The following is a 20,457-nucleotide window of genomic DNA, read 5'->3' on the forward strand; positions in this document are numbered from 1 at the left end:
CCTTTTTTAATAATTAAAAATGCATCAGTTTTCAGATGCAGTTATGGTTAACTCTGTATTATTTCATTGCATATTGTACTCTAAACAACAGTTCTTATTTTTGCAATACTGTAAGCTCTGCAAATGCTATTACAGTCTTAATGTACACCAGATTTTTATAATTCATAAAGATGCTTTTACATTCACCAATAAAGTGTTAGCAGTCAAGACAATATTGCATTTGTTAGGATTTAAGACATGTTTTTTTTATTATTTTTGTTTCTCATTTGTTATCCTCTTTTCTCATGTGCAACAAAATTTTGTTACTGTGATGGTCTGTATTGATAGGCATGTGAGTCATGCATTGCAAGACATGGGATGTCATGGCAGCCAGCTGTTTAACCCAGGACAGTGTGTCATTTAGCATCACAACTTTGTTTAAAAGGATGAAAGCATTCTCTTATTGAGTAATCTTTAAGAAAAAGAAAGAGGTAAAGATAATTACTGTACGTTTTGACTCATAGTTGTTTTGTGGCCATGAGTTTGACTTGCTGTAAATGTATCAACCAATGCCTGTCTCACTACCCTTTGAAATTACCCTTAAAAATACTCTCAGCTGCTGTTAAATATCTTGAAATCAGTCACATTATTTAGACTAAATTGATCTCAACACCCATGTGTTTGTTTTAGGAGTAATCTGTGTTTACAATGTATAGTCCAAAAAAAACAGACTTTGCACTGCATGGAAGATAAATATTGATAGATATGGCCAGGATTTATTACCAAACACTAGTTTGGTGTTTCCATCAAGAGTAAGATGCATTCAGTAGAATGAGATTAGAGGTACTAGTGGATTTAAGAGTGGACAAATCTCTTGCAGTTTATGAGATGACTTGCAATTCTCAAGTAGATCACAAAGAACACATATTGCGACCAACCAAGAGTGTTGAAGTAAAAAGCAAAACCTTTGACACACAATCCTGTGACTCATCTTTTTTCTTAATAGCAGTAGCATTTCTTCATTCTTAAAAGTGGTTGTATAAATGAAATGGTTTCATTACCATGTAATTCCTTGTCCCAAATACCATTTGTCTGCTTGCAGTGCCTACCAGTTTTATGGAGCCCATTCAGAGTCTTTATCTCCAACCACTCCAAAGATTTCAGAGAAAATTGTACTGTCTTAAATTGGATGTCACCACTCCAAAGTTTATTAATGACCTGTGAACTATGATGCCCCCATAGCAAATACACTTGGTGAACAATCTTGCTGTAGAACATGGTGTTTTTATTTATGAAAAATTCAAGACTACCTCAGAAATAAACCCAGTCAGGGAGCTGTGCGTGTATCCATTAATACAGTAACATCTTCCTCCTTTGATCAGCTCCAGAGTAGAAGACAGTACAGTCACTATGAAGAAGCTAGTGGCACAAGTGCAGGATAGTTCTAATCATTCTAGTATAGTAAATTAATTGGAAACTCCACAAAGACAGATCAACAAGGGCATCCCACAAAACTACCCCTTCCGATTGGGAAATGGGACCAAGTTTGGAGAAAGGGGTGGGTGTAGCATCTTTTTGACTCCATTGTTTTGTGGAGAGCAACCTGTGCAGTGTGGCTAAGAACATTTTCATGGAGCAGAAGAAGATTTCCTTGTCAATTAAGGTGTTAATAAAAAGGAGCAGATATCATTATCATGTTTTGCTAGGCCTAGAAAGACTTAGGTGTGAAACAACTAGTTGAAGTCCTGGAAACACTCATGTACCTTTACATGGCATGGTTCAAAATAATATTCACATGTACAGTATGTTAATTGGATGCTGTAGCAGGGAAATGATTCTGTTACTTGAGTATCTTTCAAGATAGCTTTCACTCTAGTTCATATGAAACAAAACACATTTTAACAATGCTTTTTCTGATGCAGAATGAATCCATCATTTCACCCGTTTTCATACTTCTCTTTTTTCCAGTTAAGTATGATTGTAGTTACTAGCAGGCCTCAGTTACTGTTGCTAATTTAATCCTTAATTTCAAGCTTTACATTTTCTAGCTTTTGCTAGGTGACATCTCAACTGGAATTTATTTGGTAACCACATTTTTTTTCTTTTATGGATTTCGTAGGTATGGCATAATGACACAGTGATTTGTTCTGCTGTTTCACGCCTCATTGGTCAAATCCCCCATTCATTCTTTTATTACTCAGTTGTACAATTTCCCAGTGTCTGTACAGGCTTTTTCTGGGTACTCTGGTTTAATACCACATTCCAAAAGCATGCTTTGGCAACACTAAATTGTGTTTTGGTAACTCTGTATTGACCCATTGTAATTGGGTGCCATCGTGTTAGTTCATTGTGCTTTCTAGGGCTGTCTTCTCTCATATCTGACGCTGCTGAGGTAGGCACTGGCATCCACAAGTTTGTAATGAAGCTAGTATGTCTAGTAATTGATTTATAATGTTTACTCTGGAGCATCAATCTAATATATGATGCTACATAAAATCTTCAAATGCCCAACACTTTGAAAACCCGTAAAGGTGTCTTTTTATGTCTTTCAATCTTTGAAACATCCAGCCCAATATAAGCCCCATCAATTTTCTTTCTTTCTTTATTTTTTTATAAAACAAAGCACAACCCAATCAAGTGAAAATAACATAGCAAGTACAACAGTATATTCCAGAGACAATCAATGAAAATCACTCAGCCAATAGTTTGAGGGACCCATCATTGCAAGGCCAGGAATGAGATTGCATTACATATAAGCTGCAAAGTAAAACCAGAAGACTTTCATTATCCCTATCTAAAACCCCAAACAACGCACTGTGTGCTGTCCCAGCACCAACTAGCTACACAACGCCATCAGAACACTGCACAAAAGATCATACAGTGGAAATTTCTGAATTGAGGACTAAACTGAGCAGGAAAGAGAAAGATCAGGAGGTACATTCAAATAACTGTTGTGAGGTAAAGCTAAGTGGAAATCAGAAAAAAAAAATACTTGGGGGAAATAAAAGAGAGAGAAAAAATAGACAAAATAAAACTGTTTGTAGCTCACCCTTAGAACATCAAACATTTGGCCATGACCTGCACTGAAGATATTGAACAAATGGTGACTGCCACTGTAAAAATACACAGTAATAAATTAGTAAAAACATATCAGAATTGTGGGAAAGTGATATTCCTTGTTATCTCCAACTGAGAAAAAGTATCCATTAAATAAGTATCTGTTTTTTCACGTCTGTTTAAAACTCATTAATATAATCCTAAAGCAAACATGCTACACCTGTACTTGCTTTTTCATCCTATATGAAGAATCAATTTAGGTGGGGCTTTCAAGTCTTAAACATCTCTTTTTCCCATGGGAGTTGAATTCTGTGTTTCACAGATTACTGTCAAAATACTTTTGTGCTTGTTGTGTTATTGTTTCCAAATCAAAAGAAAAAAATAGCAGAGGCTACACTCCTGTTTAAAAAGTGAGGTGCATTTCTTCATCTCACTAAATCCAGGAAGTTCATCAGGTCCTGCCTTAGGGACTAAGATAAGAACTCTTGGACCTGCACCCTATTGTTCTGAATTCAGTAGCTCAGAGTATCAGAGAAGAGTGGGATCAGAGTCACTCTTCTAAACCAGGCTCTGTACCAGTGACTGAACCCAACTGGAGAATAGAAGAACTACTTCAAGAAATGAATCTCACCGCCTACACTCCTATGCCAAAAGGAGTTACACTTTTCCCAGCAAAAGTACTGAGGACATGGTGATGGGCCTAATCACTAAATTCTACTGAGGAAGACAACTCCAGACCGCATGGCATAGGCAATGAGAGCGCTGTGCCGTAAGTAAAGTTCTTCAGTTGAATCCCCACAGCATAATATATCGTAAATACTTAGTATCATAAAACTGCTTTATTTACAACATGATACTGTTTTGTTTTTCTTTTCTGGAATTCATAGGTATGGCATGATGGCACCGTGATTTGTCCTGCTGTTTCGCACCTCGTTGCTCAGATCCCCTTAGCTTTATGATATTTAACTTGTGACAAGCTCATGTCAGGTAGATGCAAGTAATACAGAGACAAAAAGGTCTTGTGTTGCAACCTAATGGTGAATTTCTGTCTTTTTACTGTTGTCAGCAACTAACTTCACTAAGAAACATGCACTGTACGCCACAAGTGCTAGAAACATCTAATTCAATTACTGGTGCACTGGAGATAATCCTTTTCTGTTTACAAAATCAGCACAGTACAATACACATTTCAGGGCCAGGCTTAAAACTTTTTGAATCACCTCTCATAATCTGTCCGCTTATTCCTGAGCGTGAGTGTTCTGAAGAAAAGATTTGGCATCCCATCCAAGGTTCATTCCTTCCTTTTAATAATCCACTCACCTGACTTTGCTTGCACACAACCTTTCACAAGTCACCTTTCAAGTGGTCGGCGGCAGCTGCTGCTGCTCTGTTGGGCTAAATATATAAACCATCTACTTGGGTTGTCTCGTCACCAGGCATCCACAAATGAACACCACCCACAGACTCTGCAGTGTGGGAGTCCTGACATCTTTGTTCTGGAAGAGGCTGCCATTACTCTATTTTTGAACCATCATGGGAGTGCATTTCTAGTTGGTGGTTGTTTAGCCTCAGCATTTATTACAGTTTGCCAAACGTAGCCCCATAGAACACACAATACAACACCAATGCTATGCCAAAGATCAGGAAAGAACAGAATATATTTTAATAAAATTGAAAATCATACAGCATTTTAACAAAAGTGTTACTATTAACAAACAGTTGAAGATGAATTGATGAATGAGTTTGGTAAGTTAGTTTGCTAGTTTTGTTTCCTTTTAAGTTAACAGTTTTTCTTGTAATTCTTTTAGTGGCGTACTTATAAAACGTAACCCCCTTAGAAGAATGCTGAATTATAATACATGTTTTTATTTGCATGCTCTTAACTATAAAATATATGTATTATCATTCTTTTTTCGGCTGCTTAGGTATTGCCACAGCGGATCGCCTTTTTCCATATTTTTCTGTCCTCTGCATTTTGCTATACATTATCATTATATATTCTTAATTATTCCTTATAATGAAACCGTGGCTGTTTAGCGTACTGCAATCTGACAAGATGCGCTCGCCGCTACTCTGTACTGAGCTGAGTTGGCTTGTAGGCTTTGCGTATCTGGAAGGCAATTCTTCCACTCTTTTTTTTTCCTTTCCTGGAGCAGTGAATAAAAGTTCCCGGCAGGTGTTGAGAAACTTCAAATGTTCCAATTGCTAGCCAGTGCTCTGTATTAAACAAATCTTTCGCAATGATGTCTGTAACCTCCAGACCCACTGTATTAACAGATGGACGTTTTATTTTTCCATCTGTATTTTGAAATCATTCTAAAAACAGGGCAGCAATCTGTTTATACTCGTGCCCTCTTCAGTGCGCACACGCTCCAGGAGCAGACCCCGTGCTAACTTTTTCCATTACGAACACGGCTCGGTGATACATCGTCTCACACCTTGGACTGAAGATTACATGGCACGAGCGCTGCAAACCAGTAAGAAGCACTTCATCACGAAGTGCAAAATATTTTGACACTAGGTGAATATTTTGTTATGTAGTCTTAAAAAAAATCTCATTTCGCTGGACTGCCCAAGAAGCAACCACATTCCCGAAATGTTGAATGGTAGGTACTGTACGTCCCACTATTTTAAACTGTCATGTAGTTTCTATATTCGTGTTTAGTATTTTAACATGTTAGGTCTTATTATTTATTTCGCGTTTTTTTTAACCCCATCAATATGCCGATTATTCATCTCGATGTAATTTGCACGCATTCCCCCGGTCGGGATTCCTTGAAACCCCCAACCATGGGCCTTCATCACTTCTCAAGCGTTCACGTTAGCCCGCGGTGCGTGATGTTACTCTACCCTGTCATAGTCTGATACACAGTCTGCATCTGGCAAGAGTGAAGGTCTCTCTGCTGCCTTGCAAAAGAAAAGCTGCTTCAGAAAATACACTGATAAAAGAACACTTGATGGGTGAAAAATTACATCTCGAAACTTACTGGGTACAATTTGTAGGTGCATTTTAAAAATATACAGGGAATCACATCGGGCTCTCGTCCGCCTTATTCACCGGCCCTGGCACCGTGTGACTTCTGGCTCTTCTCCAAAGTCAAAATGACCATGAAAGGTAAACGTTTTGAATCGATTCAGGAGATCGAGGCAGCCACAACAGCGCAACTGGAGACACACACGAAAGAGGACATCCAGAACTGGTTCAAAAAGTGGCAAGAACGATGGGATGAGTGTTTTCGAAATGAGGGGGAGTATTTTGAGTGGGGTTAATGGTAATGTGTTTTTTACTGTAAAATTTTTTTATTTAAACATTTTGGTCTCATCTCGTATCTATCTATCTATCTATCTATCTATCCATCTATCCATAAGATGCCCTGGGCAGCCGAGGTTTTTAAAAGGAGCGTAGCAGGAGGTGTATGTGGGGGTATATGTCACCAGATAGCCAAATTATTTCAGTTGGCACCTCTCAATATGGAGGTGCAGCAGCTTTACTCTGAGAACTTATCACATTGCTGGATTTCTCACTTTATTATTCACAATAAGCCAAGTAACCTGGCACTGAGCAAACCCCATTTATGCCCACTGCCGTGAGCTAATGACTACAGGCCTCTGCATTCAATAAATTTAATAGGCTTTTTACACATAAATTCCTTTAGCCTGTGATCACCATGATGGGTGCTGTATAAAAGACTGGCTAATACACAACATTCCAGAACCAGTCATGTTAAATTGCTTAATATGCAATTCGAGGCTTTTTAAATACATATACAGTACCCCAGTACAGTGTCATTTCTTTTAATGTCTGTCTATCTATTGTCAAAGATTAGGAGTCACCTAAACTTGAAGCGCATGCAATAGGTGTATGGATAGACACAAAAAACACATTGTGATATACTGTAAGAGAGAGAGAGTTGGCACTATCAAAGCTTAAAATTATACTTAAAAGCCATCAGATCACAGTGTGCCATGTCAAATATTAAAAACAAAGACAGTCTGATTCTTCAGTATGCATGTATTCGGAGATTGAGAAAGAAAAAGAAAATTTTAAAAACATGATTCCATCTCTTTGTTTTTTGACAACATCAGGTATATTCAGCTGTTATGGTAAAAGTAAGAAAAAAATGTAACAAATTAAAAATAAAAACACTAACACTTATCTATTTACTGTATCTACACACAAATCTAGTTGCGGTGTAGATTTAAGTTTCAATAAATACATCTGCCATTTTTGCCCATCAATCTAGATTCAATAACCCCTAAAGACAAAATGAAAACATGTTTTCAGAAACTTTTGCAAATTGAAAACCAAAAACTGAACTCTCTCATTCACGTATTGTAAGCATGGCAGTTTACAGACTCTCCCCATCCAATCTAACAGGGCTTGAGAGGATCTGCCAGAAACGAGGGGATAAACTGTCCAAATCTGGATGTACAAAGCTTGTAGAGACTTGCCTAAGAACAATCAAAACTGTGACTGCTGTCAGAGGGGTGTCTGTAAAGTATTGAATTAAGGGTCTGATCATGACCCGGTACCTGGAGGGCCGCACTGGCTGCAGGTTTTCATTCTAACCATCGTCTTCATTAGTGACCAGTTTTTGCTATTAATCAACTTCTTAGTTTTAATTAACATGACTCAAGCCCCTTACTTATTTCGTTTTCCTTAATTAGCAGCATAACAATAATGAGACACACTTAACAAGCCACCACACGGCCAGCTAACCTGTACTCATCACAGAATAGCTGAAAATAAAGGAAGATGAAGGTCTCAGTAAGGCTGATCTTCCAGGTCACCAAAACATTTTATCTGTGTTGTTAGAAAAAAACAGAAAAATTAACAGTTTTGGAAATGTCTGCAGTGGCAGAATGAGAGCAGCAACAAGCCATGGAATTAAATAACGAGTTTAATTAACAGCAAGAATCAGCTTCTAATTAAGAAACTGGTTGGAGTGAAATTGGTTGGAGTTCGAAGCTCCAATTTAGCTGGTCATCTTTTGGCTCCTTTCACGTCTCGTTTCTGTTTGGCTGCCATTTAATGAAGAAAAGAATAAATTCAAGGACTGAATCCTTAAAAACAGAGTTATTAAAATGAAGGGAAGAGAAGTTAATTAGCAGTGAAAATTGGTCACTGATTACGAAAAGGGTTAGAATGAAAACCTGCAGCCACTGTGGCCCTCCGGGCCCAGAGTTCGGCACCACAGTGCTATAAGATGAACCGTCTCCCCAGTCTGATGCAGGGTTTCTTCATGAACCTCTTAGTATCTGGATGCATTCTTCCTTTCCAGTTCTGACCAGTCTTCCTGTACCTGTCACTGGGAACCCCCCCAACCCCATAGTATGATGTTACAACTACCACCTTGCTTCACTGTAGAGACAGTATTAAGCAGGAGATGAGCAGTGCCTGGTCTTCACCAGACATAATGTTTGGAGTGTTGACCAAAGAGTTCAGTTTTTTTCTCATCAGACCAGAGAATCTATTCTCCTCATTCTCTGGAGTCCTTTAAATACCATTTGGCAAACTTCAAGTGGCCTGTCATATGTTTTTTATTCTAGAAAGAGTCCTTGTGGTTCCAGACTTCCTCCATTTCACAGTTATTAAGGACACTATGCTCCTAGAAACACTCAACGTTTTAAAAGTTCTTTTATACTCCTACCCTGATCTTTGCTTCACCCCACTTTTATCATGTTGGTCCATATAGAGTTCCTTGGTGTTTGTCTGACATGCAGTGTGAATCGTGGGACGTGTGCCTCCCTAAATAACGTCCAATCAGTGCAATTTGGAACAGGTGGACTCCAATCAAGTTCAAGTCTCATCTCAAGGAGGATGAAAGCAATCAGGATGTGCCTGACCACAATTTGAAGTGCCATGGCAAAGGGTCTGATTACTTACATTAATATGCGAGATTTCCGTTTTTGATTTTTATTAAATTTGCAAGCCTTTCTAAAAACATGTTTTCACTTTGTTATTATGGGACATTGAGTGTAGATTGATGGTCAAAAATGGCAAATGTATCCATTTAAAATGAAGTCTTCAAAAGAATAACGTGTGCAGAAAGTGAAGGGGTCTGAATGTGAGCAGTCTGAACAGCATCACAGGCCCCCTAAAGCAAAGTAGTGTGCTGGAGCCCCGTGTTAATAGCAAAACAGAAACAAAGGCATCAGAAACATCGTGGGCCCCTCTGCCCCTGGCCAGTGCCCCATAAACCCACTGTGACTGTACGCTAAGATGTCCCTGGTGTGAATGCGTTCTGAATCCACTGTAGGTATCTGATATTCTGTGCCGATGCTAGGTTATTTTGCACCATAGGCCAAGCTTATTAGTGCGCCCACCGACATCTCAGTTGCTAACCTGTGCGACTGGGTGCCTCCCAGCACACTTTGATCTGCACCCTAAGTGACTGCCTAATTCGCCTTATTAATGGTGGCGCCGGCCCTGCTGATGATACGTCTACTCTGGGGATATGAAAAACATTTTACGATGTCACATTTTCTGGTAACTCATGCAGCGGCACCTTTACCTCCAGTATACAAGCGTGCAAACCAGGGATACACCTTCAACGGACGTGTAACCCACGTAAAAAATCTGAAAAGGGTGCGCTTCGGTGTACCGGGGATTGTACTGCCGTCCGGTTCCCACTTTGTACGCGTTATTAACAAAACGGTGATTAGGCAGCTACGGAGCCCGTGAGGGGGCATGGTGTATTTTTTTTAAAGCTACTACACGATAAACTTGACTATTAACATTTGAAAACAGCTCTCCCGGGGGGTGTTTCCAGCCTTGCGCCCTGTATTGGCTGGGATTGGCTCCAGCAGACCCCCGTGACCCTGTAGTTAGGATATAGCGGGTTGGATAATGGATGGATGGAAAACAGCTCTTCAGTACTAGTTGTCCACATGTAGAAAAGCACAACTGCAGCGCTGTCTGTTACCACGTTTGCTCCGATTTATTTCGGAAAGGCTTAAGGAAGCTTGAGAATCTAAAACTTAGGAGGAGTTACGTATTTCTTCTGCCTGACACTCTGGGGATGGACGCTTTTCTGGAAAGGCGCTTGATTGAAAGCATGTCCGCTGCTGTAAGGTGAAAGTCGTTTCTATGCAAACAGCTTAACATGACGGTTAAATCGCGTCATCCACATACGACACACTCTGCGCGAAAGCAAAGACAATTTACGGGACTCTACATTATATTAAGAAAGAAAGAGAGAGGTAATGTAAGCAAAATAACACACGCGGGTAGGAAACACTTAGATGGAAGGTTTTAACTGAATCCAATCCAAAACTATTCTTGCCATGTTCTTCTAAGCGTCATCCGGCATGCTTTTACTGGTATATGGAGACCTGGGGACCCGGGTTCGCTTCCCGGGCCCTCCCTGCGTGGAGTTTGCATGTTCTCCCCGTGTCTGCGTGGGTTTCCTCCGGGCACTCCGGTTTCCTCCCACAGTCCAAAGATATGCTGGTTAGGTGGATTGGCGATTCTAAATTGGCCCTAGTGTATGCTTGGTGTGTTTGTGTGTGTCCTGCGGTGGGTTGCACCTTGCTCGGGATTGGTTCCTGCCTTGTGCCCTGTGTTGGCTGGGATTGGCTCCAGCAGACCCCCGTGACCCTGTGTTCGGATTCAGCGGGTTGGAAAATGGTTGGATGGATGGATGGATGGATAAGTAATAAGGAGCCGTAAACGTAGACCGTTTGTTATTTGTTTTCACTTGAGAAACACGTTTCCTTCCATTTTATGCAACATTCCTACGATCTCATAATTTATTAAATTAAATTATGTTTCTTCATTCTGCTCTGTGCGGAGTTTGCTCGTTCTTCCCCTGTCGTCCTCACATAACTAGAGGTGATGAATCGGAGAGTTGGAATTGTGTGTTGGACATGCACGAGTGGGTGTTTTAATCACTGGTCGTTCTAAATTGGTCCTCTGTGGCTGTGTGTCCCGCAGTGGAATGGTACCCTGTCCATGGCAGATTCCCCATGTTACCGTTACCCAGATTAAGCCGGTTTGAGAATGGCTTGCGCCTGATGCTTGCTAGCAATGGCACCAGCTCACCTACGACCCCGCTCTGAAAAAAGGATGGATGCACCATTGCAACCCTCAACAAGCGCACGTTCTTTTGAGCGATGGCCCCGCTTGAGTGGATATGGATTAATGCCTAATTGCGCTCCCTTCGGGTTTGGTTCCGATGCTACTGGGATATATTGAAGCTGTCCGTAATTATTTAATGGAATAAGCAGCTCCAAAAATTAATTGATGGCTCAACACCCCTTTCTAACCCCATTGATTGCAGCGCATACGTTCACTTTGTTGTAAACTTGTTAGGGGTGCTCTTTTACAAGATTCCCCAGTATTTCAGAAGTTCTGGAAAATGGTATTAATCCTGAAGGATATAGCGATAAATTACGCGTAAAGACAATATATATTCACATATACATGTAATATATATACAGTACATATAAAGCAAAACGGTAGACTAGACAGTGGGCACACTTCCAGTTGTTCGGTCTTCTGTAAGAATGAAGAACAAAAAAAAAAGACAGTGCAGCCACTAACACTTAGCCCCACTCCTCACATCCCGTCTCGTCAGAAAGAAAAAAAAGAGCAGCGCGCCTGGAGTGTTTCGCGTCATCGCCTTCCAGGCACCGACTATTTAAATTCCGCAGAAGTGCAAAGCGAGCACACTTACGGCGCACTGACGAAACGAGACGGCCGCTTTGATAAAAAAAGTCCTCTTCGTCCTCCAGGAATCAGCAGCGGTTGTGGAAGTGTAAGTAACAGTCTTATTCAGACCTATTGGAAAGCGATTTGCAGGAATCAAACGGTTTGAAGATTGTTTAAGGTGCAAGCATGTATTTAACTTGCATGTTTTAAATTTTGCATCGCTTAATTTAGTTCTTGTTCGCATATCAGGTTGCACATCTCCAATATCTGGTCAATCCAAGAGGGGACACCATTAATGTCGATTTGAGTTGATCACGCTGTACATCTTTGGAATAAAATCGGTGCATCATTAAATTAAAAAAAAAAAGTTAAACCTTAGAAAACCCGTTCAGACCACCATGGAGCGTAAACTCGTATTGATATCAGATAACAGTACTAATACCTACGCCACATTGCTCCCCGGCGCAAGGTGTCTGTTTTTTTATCTCCTACTTTAAAAAATAGTAAATAATCCACAAACTCTGCAGCCGTCTTGGCTTCACCGTTTTAGACAGGCAAGCCAAAGTAGTTTTTTTTGCAGATGTTATTTTATGATATCGCGCTCATCAAGCTTCATTATCTTTACTAAGCATTCTGCAGTCTCTTTTTAACTGCGTAATACATATCGTTAAACAGGGATACTAGCCATCACTAATTTAGAATATGAGAAGAATTTAAATTTCACAAGCGTACGGTAGTCGAGAATGGGCATTCAATAGTCTAGCAATTATGCATCAAGTAGAAGTACAGTTGTTAAAAATAAATAACTGAAAAAGTAAAATTAACTAGAAAGCGCCATATTTATGCCAGGGCAAGGAGGCGCAATGGTTAATGGAGCTACTACCTTACATCTCATGACTAATTCGCCATCTACACATTCCCCCAGTGTTTTATGTATGTGTGTGTGTGTATGTATTTATTTATTTTCTTCTTGACAGAACGGCTTTCTCTGACATCCCCAAAACCCACACGTTAAATTGACCGTCAACCCAAAAGTCACCCTAGTGCGCGTGCACGAGTGTGGCCGGCGATTAACGGTTTGTTTTCTGCGTTGCACGCGAAGCTCCCGGCTTATGGTTTCTAACGTCTCTGTAAAACAGTAAGCGGGCTTAAAAATGACTAGCACATGTCCTAAATTGGAGCATTGCATTTCACAATTCGATCATAAATAGACTGGCACAAATAAACGGTTACTCAAAATCTAAACCGGCGACTTCGATCAGCGGCAGCTCACTTCTTTCAAGAAGGACTGTATGGTAACATCATCATATTGAATTTTTATACAGTAGTTGGATTTGAATCCGCTATAATATAATATACTATACAGTTTCTAATTAAAATTAAAATAAAAAACTAACCAAAAACATTTAGTAAAGTGTAATTCTGAAAATAAATTACAAATAACCCAAGTGTTGGATGCACTCGTTCTCTCAAATAATTGAGATCTTTTCCCCCTCACAGGTCAAATCCGGATCTGCAGTCCCCATGCTTATAATGGCTGTGTTAAACGCTACAGAGGTCACCATTGCCCCCTCAGTGACTGGCAGATCTGCGGCTCCTGGCACAGTTAACATGAAGGAGAGGGGGCACGAGTACCTCTACATTCTTATAGTGCTGTCCTTCTATGGAATATTCCTATTGGGGATTATGCTCTTCTATATGAGGTCTAAGAAGAGGGAGAGGAATATGTTCCTACTGTATGAGGAAGAGGAGAAGGCATGGGGGGGAGTAGTGAAGAAACATAGTCTTCCCACTATCTCTGGCCTCCGAGGTGTCCACCTCTCCTTGCTACCTGGCTTTGGCTCCTTATCCGATGGGATGGTGCCATCAGCGTTCTCCTGTACACTGTGCACGCTGGAGGAAAGCAGCAACAGTTCAGTGTGCTCCTCACCAGACCTGCACCCTGCAATTGAGGAAGAAGAGTCTGACATTGGCATTGGTGAACCCTCACAGGCCCTTCTCCCTCATTCTTTGGAAGCCATCAATGAAATGGCCTGCTAGCATTTCTGGGGCATGAAACCCCTATCAAATAAAAGATCTTCCATTCTGATGTTGCCAATAAACAATTCTTAGTAACCTGATTTTGAAAGTAATGCCAGCTGGGGACAAATCTTTTAGTGAAGTGGTAGCTTAAATGGTCTCTATTGCTGTACACAACTGTATTTCTAAGGTTTATCCATCGAGATTGCTTTTGCTGTGAAAATGAGAACATTTAGAAGATGGTAATGCTCGCTTACTTTAAAGATCTGACTATCCAACCTCTTGCCGATTCGGAGTAATGAAATATTAGAGTCACACGGTAGTGTTGGTGCAATGCAGGTACCGGCCTTGGGTGGAGTGCCAGTCTTCTCTGATAAATGCACTCATAATTATTCACAACAGGACAGCATAGAGTTACCAGTTAACCAGATAGTACAGGACTTCAGCATGTGGGAGAAACCAGAGGACCAGGGGAAAAACAAAGCCTGAATCTGGACGAGAATTTGAACCCAGTCTCCTGGTTGTAATCACATTCACCCACAGCCATCAGGGCAAGAAAATACTCTGGTGGAGCCAAGTGGAACATTTTCTGAACCTACAGATTCTATTATGGATGGAAAATGGGGACCAACTCTGGATAGGACTTAAGTCCATTGAACCCAGGTTTGCTGACATTGTTCTCATTTAGGACGAATGCATTCGCACTGTGAGAGGAAATGGGGGGTCTATGCAGGAAGCTTTCATGTACACAGAAGGAGCATGCAAATCCCACACCGACAGCACTCCAGGCCACATCATCATGTTGCACCATCTGGAACACATCAGCTTGGGTTGCTGGGAGTTTCTTTTCATAGTAACTTTCTACTGAAGTGTGTCTTTTCCGGTTGAAAAAAAAGAGACACATTTCTATTTCCCTGGAATCACTTGAACGAAAGATATTTTATACACTATGCAAAATTTGCTGTATGAAAGATGTAAATAATTTTGTTTTTGTGTAGATATTGTATTATATTGTATAAAATGTAATAATTTCAAATGTATGTATTTAAGTGTTTTGCTGAGACAGTTCTCTTATTTAAATTAAATAAATCTCTTGCTAATTTACTCCATGCCTTTCAGAGCCTGATTTCCATTGTAGTCTCATCACCCAAGTGAAGAGCTACACTGTCTGAACACTTGCCTCACCCCCACTTTTCAGGGGTCACATTTGCGTTCAGTGGAAAACAATACTACAATCCACCTGAAGCTAAGCGTTTTTTGGGCCTGGCCAGTACTTGGGTGGGAGACCAGCAAACGCTTGGGTTGCTGTTGGTGAGGCTTTTAGAGGCTGCTTACCCAGCGCGGATCCCAATGCCCCAGTACATTGATGGGGATATTGTTCTGTAAAAATGACGGTGTCCTACAGATGAGATGTAAAACCGAGGTCCTGGATCCCTGGACATCCTCCAGAAACAGTAGGGTGTATCCAATTGTCCAGGCTAAATTTTTCTCAACGGCCTAGTCATTCTGACCCCGTAATCATCCCCTGTCTGTACTTTAATTCTCTCTGTCACCACTTCACCACCTAATAGCTCTTGTGTGGTGAGCATATTGGAGCACAAACAGCTGCCGTTGCATCATTCTGGTGGGTGCTACACATTGGTGGTGGTTGCAGTGGCACCCCTCTTTCTGTAAAGCATCTTCAGTAGTGAGAAAAGCACTATATAAATGTAAAGAATTATTATTATTATTATTATTACTACAGCAAAGTGCAGTTCATCCACTTGTGTGCTCTGTAGCTCTAAGTGAGCCAGTCTCTGCCCAAAGAGAAGCTTCTGCCTTCCATTTTGGTGAACATACTAGAAAATGGTTGTTTTTTAATTTTTCACATGGGAATGGTGCACTGCGATTTTTGGTGGTAATGGAGTTATGGAAGCTACTAGGGAGAGCTGCCTTATCCCCAACCTTTACTGGAGAGCTGGGAGTTAGAATGTACAAAGAGGAAATGAACCCAGAAGTGAAGTGGAGAGTTGACTTATTTTTGTTTCAGTTGTGAGCTCCTATGTGAGTCAGCATTCTGGGGCCACTGATGTTAAGGCTTGGCTTTAATTTGCAGTTGATGCACCTAGACAGGTGGACATTTCATAACTTTTTCTGGTTCCTGTTTACCCGTTCCTGAATTTATGAATCCATTAAAACAAGCTGCCTTCCCTAAATCTATCTATCTATCTAAAATCTAACCAGAGGTTTTTGAGGTCACACGTGTCCATTTGCACTAATTTGGTAAAAGGCATGTTACTCCTGATAACACCACACATCAGTTTAACACTTTGTCATTCATAACAACATGTCTGCTCATCAGAGATAATCTGCTTGATAAGGGACAAGCAGTCTGACTTAAATTAAAGAGAACAAACAGCTTAATAAGAAGGCAGATTTCTAATAATATTAGATAGAAGACCAAAAACACTGACAACTGAGGCCATGAGATGTGTGTACGGAGTGAAATGTGATTGGCCACTAAAAAACTTGCAGTCATTATGACCTTCCAGCACTGAGCTTATCTGCTCCTTGAAAATCAGCTCAGCTTTTTAAAACATTGGAATTTTCTTTTACGTGACACTTACAGAAGGGCTGCAAGCAGAACAGGCAATAAGCCACCAGCCAAACCATCCCCACCTGCCCTTCAGAACAGGACATCCACCTGAAGCTAAGCATGCTCCGACCCAGTCAGTACTTGAAAGAAAGACCACTTAGGAAAAAGCTTAGGATGCTGTTGGAAGAGGTGTTGGTGAGGCCATTAATGGGTAGTTACGCGGTGGTCTATGTGCATGGATCCCAATGCCCCAGTGCAGTGACAGGGACACTGTGCTGTAAAAATTAGTGCCATCCTTTAGATGAGAAATGCAACTGAATTTGTGACTGTCTTTGGTCATAAAAGATTTCTGGGAAGAGTAGAGTATACGCCAATGTCCTTTGCTAAATTGAAAATCACAGCCTGGTCAATCTGTCCCCCTAATGATCCCCTGTCTCTAATTGGCTAACTTTCTCTGTCAGCATCTAATAGTTAATGTGTGGTGAGCATACTGGCACAAGAATGGCTGCCGTCACATCATCCAGGCAGATGCTGCACATTGGTGGTGGTTGACGTTGGTCCCCTCTGTCTATGTATGGCACTGTGAGAAATGAGAAAAGCACTATATAAGTGTAATTAATTATTAATTACTAATTGTTATTATTATTAATGTTGTCCCAGATGGCATCTTCTGGCAGTACAAAAAATGATACAATGAAATCCAAACTTTACAAAAACTGGACAGGATTTTAACACTCACATGGACATTTCATTAACTCAGTATCTTTATTATTCATCCACCTGTCTATTTTCTGTGCCCACTTTGTCCAAGGCAAGAATTCTCCCGTTAGGTGGAATGGCGATTCTAAATTGGCCCTAGTGTGTGCTTGGTGTGTGGGTGTGTTTGTGTGTGTCCTGCGTTGGGTTGGCACCCTGCCCGGGATTGGTTCCTGCCTTGTGCCCTGTGTTGGCTGGGATTGGCTCCAGCCGACCCCCGTGACCCTGTGTTCGGATTCAATGGGTTGGAAAATGGATGGATGGATGGGGTATTATTATTATTATTATTATTATTATTATTATTATTATTATTATTGTTGTTTTAATGTTATTGAAGTACCTTTTGGGCAGCATATAACAAATTGACTACCAATAAACAATATAACAACATTGGCTAAGAAGTTATTTTATACAGTAAATTACTCCCAGGAGCCTTTGCAACCTGTTTTCTTGTACTTGCTGTTAATCTAGATTAATTATTCATTTCTGTGGAGCTGAGGATGCCCCCACAGGGCTGCTGCTCCTCAGATCTCATGCTCAGCCATTGTCTTCATGGAGTCTGCCTTTCTCCAGTGTCTGCATGGCTTTTTCTCTGGTTACTTATCTTTTATCTCCAGATGTGTGTAATGTTAGCTGGCATTTCCAAGGTGGCTCTGTGACAGACACTATCCAAGGTTGATTCCACCCTTGCATCCAATATTGCCTGCAACACTAAATTGGATTAAGTCAGTTTGACAATGTTATTTTAATTATTTTAGGATAATCTCCAGTTTCTTAGAATCCTGGATTAGAATAATTAAATTCCAAAAATTTGGGTGCATGAATGGATGGGTTCACATTTTCTCTGAATTTCACATGTAGGGCTTGACAGGAGTCAGACTCAGGAAGGCGTCTACTGTATACTATGTTGGCTGGCTTGGAATTGTTGGGAAGCTCCCCAGAAGGAGTTGGGGACTTCAGTTAAGGATGGGGTGGCCTGGTCCATCCAACTCAGTGTGCTACCACTAGGATGCTTAGAAAGGGATCCATGCATATTTATAGTGCATTTAACAGTAAGTAACATCACAAAGTGCTTCACAGTATATATACAAGTATATAGTGCCTTTCACAAAGCACACTATCACATGCAAACATGGAGACAATCCAAGAAAATAATAAGTGCTTAAAGTGATTTTAAAAAGTCCAATTTTCTAAACATAAGACAGAAGAGTCCAGTCCTCCCAATCAAGGGATGACAGATCCTCAGAGTTAAGCTTAGGAACTGAGGTCTACACAACTGCCTGACCATTCACAAAGAACACTATATAGTATGCCTGTGCATAGAGAGGAGGACAGAGCTGGTTGATCACCTATGTCTCATAGCTTGGTATGGGTTCCAGGGTTGGTTCTGCTTTGTGGCCAGTTCTCCTGGAACTGGTTTTGTCCTCTACAATTATGAACTGGATACACAGGTAGAAAAATGGATGGATCATTTTAGAGGTTACAGTTAAAATCTTGGTAAGTGTGTAGCAGTATCTTTAAAATGATTTAAATAGCAGCACGAAGCTCTATTCATTATGGGTACACATAAGGTTGTCCTACCCTGTCACATTATTACTACACTTCAACTGTGCATTCATCCATTCTTCATTTTTTCTCAATTTTACTCAAGTCAGCCATATGTGATGCCAACACAGAACAGACAAGGTGAAGAATTACAACACAGTGGGGTGCCAGTTTAGAAGTGTATTTATCTATATTAGGATATCCCAGAATTCCCAGCAGGTCTTTGGATTGTGTGTGTTTTGAATCACCAGAGGGAGAGACCACCATTGTATAATTAACACGTAAACTCCAGTCAGAAGTTACAGTATGAAGGAGACTTTTGGGGATGACTGATAAGTTGTCAGGAGACCAGTGTAATGCAGCCAGCTGAGATGTTGGAGTTGTTGAAATATTTGGCTTGAAACACTCTGTAGTACGTGATTTTTAGGGCCATCAATTGCTGCTCTTGTAAGAGATTTTGTGATGCAAGTGTAGCTCTGTCTAATAGATGCCTCTCAGGAGACATCCACGATAAGGATAACGTCAATGGACTCTCTGCTCTGTGTGGCTCACTGCAGAAATACATGCAAAGCTCCATGAATCATCTTAGCTCCCAAAAGGAAATCACGTGCCTATTACAAATGTGTCTTACTCTGGGGGGAGGTTAGTGCACAAGGCTATCTGAGGACCAAGTCTACATGGCCAACAGAAGGAATTTCACTGCCCTTGTAACTGAAATTGGAAAGCATAGGCAAAACAGTCTTACAAATGACAAATTTTTGTTTGGGGAGCGCAGCTCTATTTACCAAAAGCAAACATCTTTTGCATGGCAGAATGTTCCTGGTGAATTGCAAAATAAATGACAATTATTTTCAGATAAGGGACAATCAGTTCACACTGCATTAGTGCATCTGAGCCCTAAGCAACTGTGAGAAAGTTCCCAACTGCAGCACGTTGCTTTCAGCTGTTACTAAAGGAGACGTGCATTTATTTCACACTGGGGAGGGAGATCGACGGACGGCGGCCCACGCAGGGCTCCCCAGGCTTTTGGATAAACACAGCAAGTTCCATTCTGCTAAGTACATGGAGATCTTTGTTTATTGCCTTTGAGGCCATTAAAATCAGCGGAGACCACAATTGGCAGACATACAGTAGTTACCATGACAACACTACAGCTTTAACATGACTTCAGCCTGCTGGTTTCCAGACCTCCGCATTACAGAGCAAATGGCTACAGGTTAAGCAGCCAAAGTTAAATGTTGGTCAGGTTTCTGAACCATTGTCCAATGAAATAACCTTGAAGAATCTTGGTGTAATCTGTTTTAATAATTTCCGGTGCTTTGTTCCCTTTCAGGTGCTTTTTTCCTCTTCTTTAAGTGGTGATTGTGACCATAAAAAGCTTTATCAGTGAGGTATAATTGTTCACTGTCTGGTTGCACCATGGCCTCCATGCTGAGTGAACTCTGTCAGTGGAGGACTCTGGATTCCTTCTCTCAGTATGATCTTGTCATCTTTGCACTTTATTTCACTTCTTCATTTAAATGCTTGCCTATTGACTATCATTATTCTCTGCTTGCTTCCTGGTTTTGGCATGCCCTTATCAAGTTGAAGAGCATAATTCTCTAGGGTTTTCCATGCAATCCATCTTATGGCTTCACTGTAGCAATATCGACCATCGCTAAAACTGATAAAATACAGTCATGTGAAAAAGCAAATAAGTACACTCCATGAAATGATTTACCCTTTTCACAATATGTGGAGATATGAGGATACTGTATGTTCTTCATTTAAACATTATCTTCAGATAAATGTGATTTAATTCAGAAAAAAAATGGAAATTTGACTTTGCAATAAGCTATTCAACAAAAAATAAATAGATATGCCATTTCTGTCT

At 40.6% G+C, this 20,457-nt stretch overlaps 1 protein-coding gene across 1 annotated transcript; it reads left to right on the top strand.

Annotated features, from left to right (window-relative positions):
* Window positions 1-11,485: 11,485 nt before the first annotated feature.
* Window positions 11,486-14,819, top strand: kcne4 (potassium voltage-gated channel, Isk-related family, member 4). The gene is made up of 2 exons (XM_028794413.2): window positions 11,486-11,795; window positions 13,190-14,819. The coding sequence occupies exon 2, from the start codon at window positions 13,214-13,216 to the stop codon at window positions 13,727-13,729; it is 516 nt and encodes a 171-aa protein (XP_028650246.2). The 5' UTR covers window positions 11,486-11,795; window positions 13,190-13,213; the 3' UTR covers window positions 13,730-14,819.
* Window positions 14,820-20,457: the final 5,638 nt, after the last annotated feature.

The sequence above is a fragment of the Erpetoichthys calabaricus genome, chromosome 2, assembly GCF_900747795.2.
Source record: "Erpetoichthys calabaricus chromosome 2, fErpCal1.3, whole genome shotgun sequence".
NCBI lineage: Eukaryota > Metazoa > Chordata > Cladistia > Polypteriformes > Polypteridae > Erpetoichthys > Erpetoichthys calabaricus.